The sequence below is a fragment of the Apium graveolens genome, chromosome 4 (assembly GCF_009905375.1).
Source record: "Apium graveolens cultivar Ventura chromosome 4, ASM990537v1, whole genome shotgun sequence".
Lineage (NCBI taxonomy): Eukaryota > Viridiplantae > Streptophyta > Magnoliopsida > Apiales > Apiaceae > Apium > Apium graveolens.
Window position 1 is genome coordinate 116,078,785 of NC_133650.1, and position 3,269 is coordinate 116,082,053.

The window sequence follows — 3,269 nt, forward strand, 5'->3', positions numbered from 1 at the left end:
ACGCATATGTAGTTTAACAGGCGTATTTAATATTTTTTTTGCGTTTGTTAAAGTTCAACAGACCCTTTAGTGTTTAAATTCTCATTCTCACATTGATTTTGAAGGGTCTGTCATTGTATACATTTATATGGTGACAATATATATAATATGTAATATGTAAGTGTTTGTCATAGAATAAGTTCATTAAAGATGAACAAACAAAATTTGTTTTAGTTACAAGTTTCGAAATAAGATAATTGTTTTCATTGATCCGTGGAAAGTAAACAAGAAGTGCACTATCTCATCTCCATCTTCCATGCAAGTTCTTCGATATCTCATTGGACAGTGTAGTTGCGTGCTCCTTAATGTTCAAATTCTCATTTTCATATTGATTTACCTTTTTCTATAAGTGTTATTTCGCGTTAAGGTTAAAGTGGCTCTGTTTCTATAGTTGCGGTATGTACATTGACAGCACAGATTTGCATAAAATATAAATATTGACATTCTTGTATAAAAGCCAAAAAATATTCACGTCTGTCATGCTACGAACAGGTAAAAGAGATTACTCGGACTTTTAAGCTGGTATGAAGTTGAAATGGTTACTGGAGCTGCAAATGCTTCCGCAGTTTGAGGGAATGGAGATGGGGATTTAGGGTCTAACAAAGCCTTGAGCTTCCCACTCTTCAAGTATGGGTTTTGCTTCTCCGAATCTGATCCTTTAGAAGTCACTAAAAACGAGACACCATGTGCGGTCCCTTCCCCCTAAATCAAATACTACTTCTCCATCTTCTTTGATCGCCCTCACTACTTTGTTGCATGCACCAACTGTATCAAACACCATATCGTAGTTATCAGAAAACTCTTCGGATTGTTTCTTTGTGTGACCTCAGCACCTAAACTTGTCACAAGCTCAATTTCTCGAGCGCTACAAGTAGTTGCAATATTAGAAGCCCCAAAAATACAATTATTATCGAAAACTAAAACGGGATAAATGAAAATCAGAGATAACATGGACAGTTCCGAAAGACCAAATGAATAGCTTGGACTATATTTTGATAGTCAGAAGAGAAATGGGATGCCTAGCCGCGATAGCCACAAGATTATCCTCAACTGCACTGAATTCAGCCAGTGACAATGTTATCTCTTTCAATTCTGTAGAGGTGTTTCTTCAATGTTACCATAAACGTCACTTTCTTCCTTTAGCTTTTTTCTTTGGTTCCAACATTAACCACAACTCCACCTATGTCAATTCCTGGAACAGGCTGCAACTTCACGTCAACATCCTGTTAGTTTATTTAACCGGAGTAACAGCAGAAGAAGGTTTTAGAATGTTCAAGCATTGACTAAAAGTTATCTCATGCTGGTGAACCTTAAAGACTTCTTGGAGAGACTAGTGAAATATTGTGGAAGGAACTCCTTTTTTGTTTGACACAAAAGAAATATTTCGAAATAAACTCTTTTGTTCTATGTCAAAGTTGATTACAAATACAGAAATTTTACATTAAAACCCAAATAAAATTTGAGAGTACAAAAAAAGAAAGATCTGTTCCCAGTTCATTTGTGGCACAACACAAACAAAATAAATTGTAAATGGATAACAAGCAGTATAAGTTGATGATCAGTGTTGAGTGTTTAGGCAATAGGATAAATGACAACTTTGCCAGTAGCTCTGCCAGTTTCAAGATGTGCAAATGCTTCCACAGTTTGAGAGAATGGGAATGGTGATTTAGGGTCTAACAGAGCTGTCATCTTTCCACTCTCCAAGTATGGGTTCAGTTTCTCCAAATCTGATGCTTTGGAAGTCACTAAAAAGGAGACACCAGGTGCAGTCACTTTGCCCCAGATCGATACTACTTTCCCATCTTCTTTGATCGCCTTCACTGCTTTGTCGCATGCACCAACTGTATCAAATACTTTATCGTATTTCTCAGGCAACTCCTCAAATTCTTCCTTTGTGTAGTCAATGGTTATATCAGCACCTAAACTCGTCACATGCTCGATCTTTCCAGCGCTACAAGTAGTTACAATTTTTGAAGCTCCAAAAACATATTTTGCTAGCTGCATCAACACAGTATGATCAACATGTCAAAACAAAAAAAACTAAAACGAGACAAGTGAAAGTGGGAAGAAACTTAAACACTCGCCTATGTAAAAACGCTAATAATTTGTATATACCTGAATTGTTAGGGAGCCAACACCACCAGCACCACCCAGGATGAGGACAGATTTTCCAGGTGTGAATTCAGCAAGTTCGAAACCTTGATAAGCAGGCAAAAGAGTGAGGGGAAGGCTAGCTGCTTCAGCAAAGCTCAAATTCTTGGGTTTAATAGCCACAAGATTCTCCTCCACTGCAGTGAACTCTGCCAATGTTCCGGATCGTTTACAATTCTTCAGAGGTGTCTCGTTAACATTACCATAGACTTCATCACCTTCCTTGAGCTTCTTAACTTTGCTCCCAACTTTAACCACAACTCCAGCTACATCATATCCCGGAACATGCTGCAAACATTGCAAGAACAGAAGCCTTAGAAAGTACTCATATACATCAAAGAATGACAGTCAAGATATATGGAAAACAGAAAATACTTACAGGTAAAGCGGAGTCGATGCCCTTAAAGAAACCGAGCATACACTTATAATCAACGGGGTTAAGAGCAGCAGCTTCAACCTTAACAAGAACCTGATCATCATTGATCTCAGGTACATTGTACTCTGTTTCAAATTTCAAAACACTTCCTGATGCACCATATTCTTCATTAACCCAGGCCTTCATTTTCGAAATGTTGCAAGTATTAATTGGAGGCGTTTGGATGCACCATGGGAATGAGAATCGGGAATGGGAATGGAGAGTATGGGAATGAGGTTTAATGGAAAGAGAATGAAATGGAAATCCAAGGGGTATGGTGGGTTTGATTTATCCACCAAGAGAGAATGGAGCTCCCATTCCCCACCACTAAATTGGTAATCCAAACACTATCACTTGGATTTAAGGTTCCGATTCCCGTTAACCGGATACATTAACCATCAACCAATTACTCTATTTAATAAAAATGGTACGAATATTTAAACAAATGTAGATGTTTGTTAGTTTGTATTGTATCTGAAACAATTCTCAGCAACCCCTTGTATTTATAATGTAACATGGTTTTCATTTAGATTTATATCAACTTAAGCATCACTTTGACCGCCTACATAGTCGTAATTTGAGGTCTCTCTTCTTTTTTATTTCATAATTCAAAGAAATATACAGAAGATACAGTATTACTATACTAAATTTAATATTATCATAA

The 3,269-nt window shown here is 37.1% G+C and overlaps 1 protein-coding gene across 1 annotated transcript; it reads right to left on the minus strand.

Moving 5' to 3' along the window:
* Positions 1-1,189: 1,189 nt before the first annotated feature.
* LOC141716865 (2-methylene-furan-3-one reductase-like) lies at positions 1,190-3,060 on the minus strand. Its single transcript, XM_074519035.1, has 3 exons — positions 2,570-3,060; positions 2,155-2,478; positions 1,190-2,037 (listed from the first exon to the last, which is right to left on the minus strand). Exons 1-3 carry the CDS (start codon positions 2,750-2,752, stop codon positions 1,612-1,614), a joined length of 933 nt encoding a protein of 310 aa, XP_074375136.1. The 5' UTR covers positions 2,753-3,060; the 3' UTR covers positions 1,190-1,611.
* Positions 3,061-3,269: the final 209 nt, after the last annotated feature.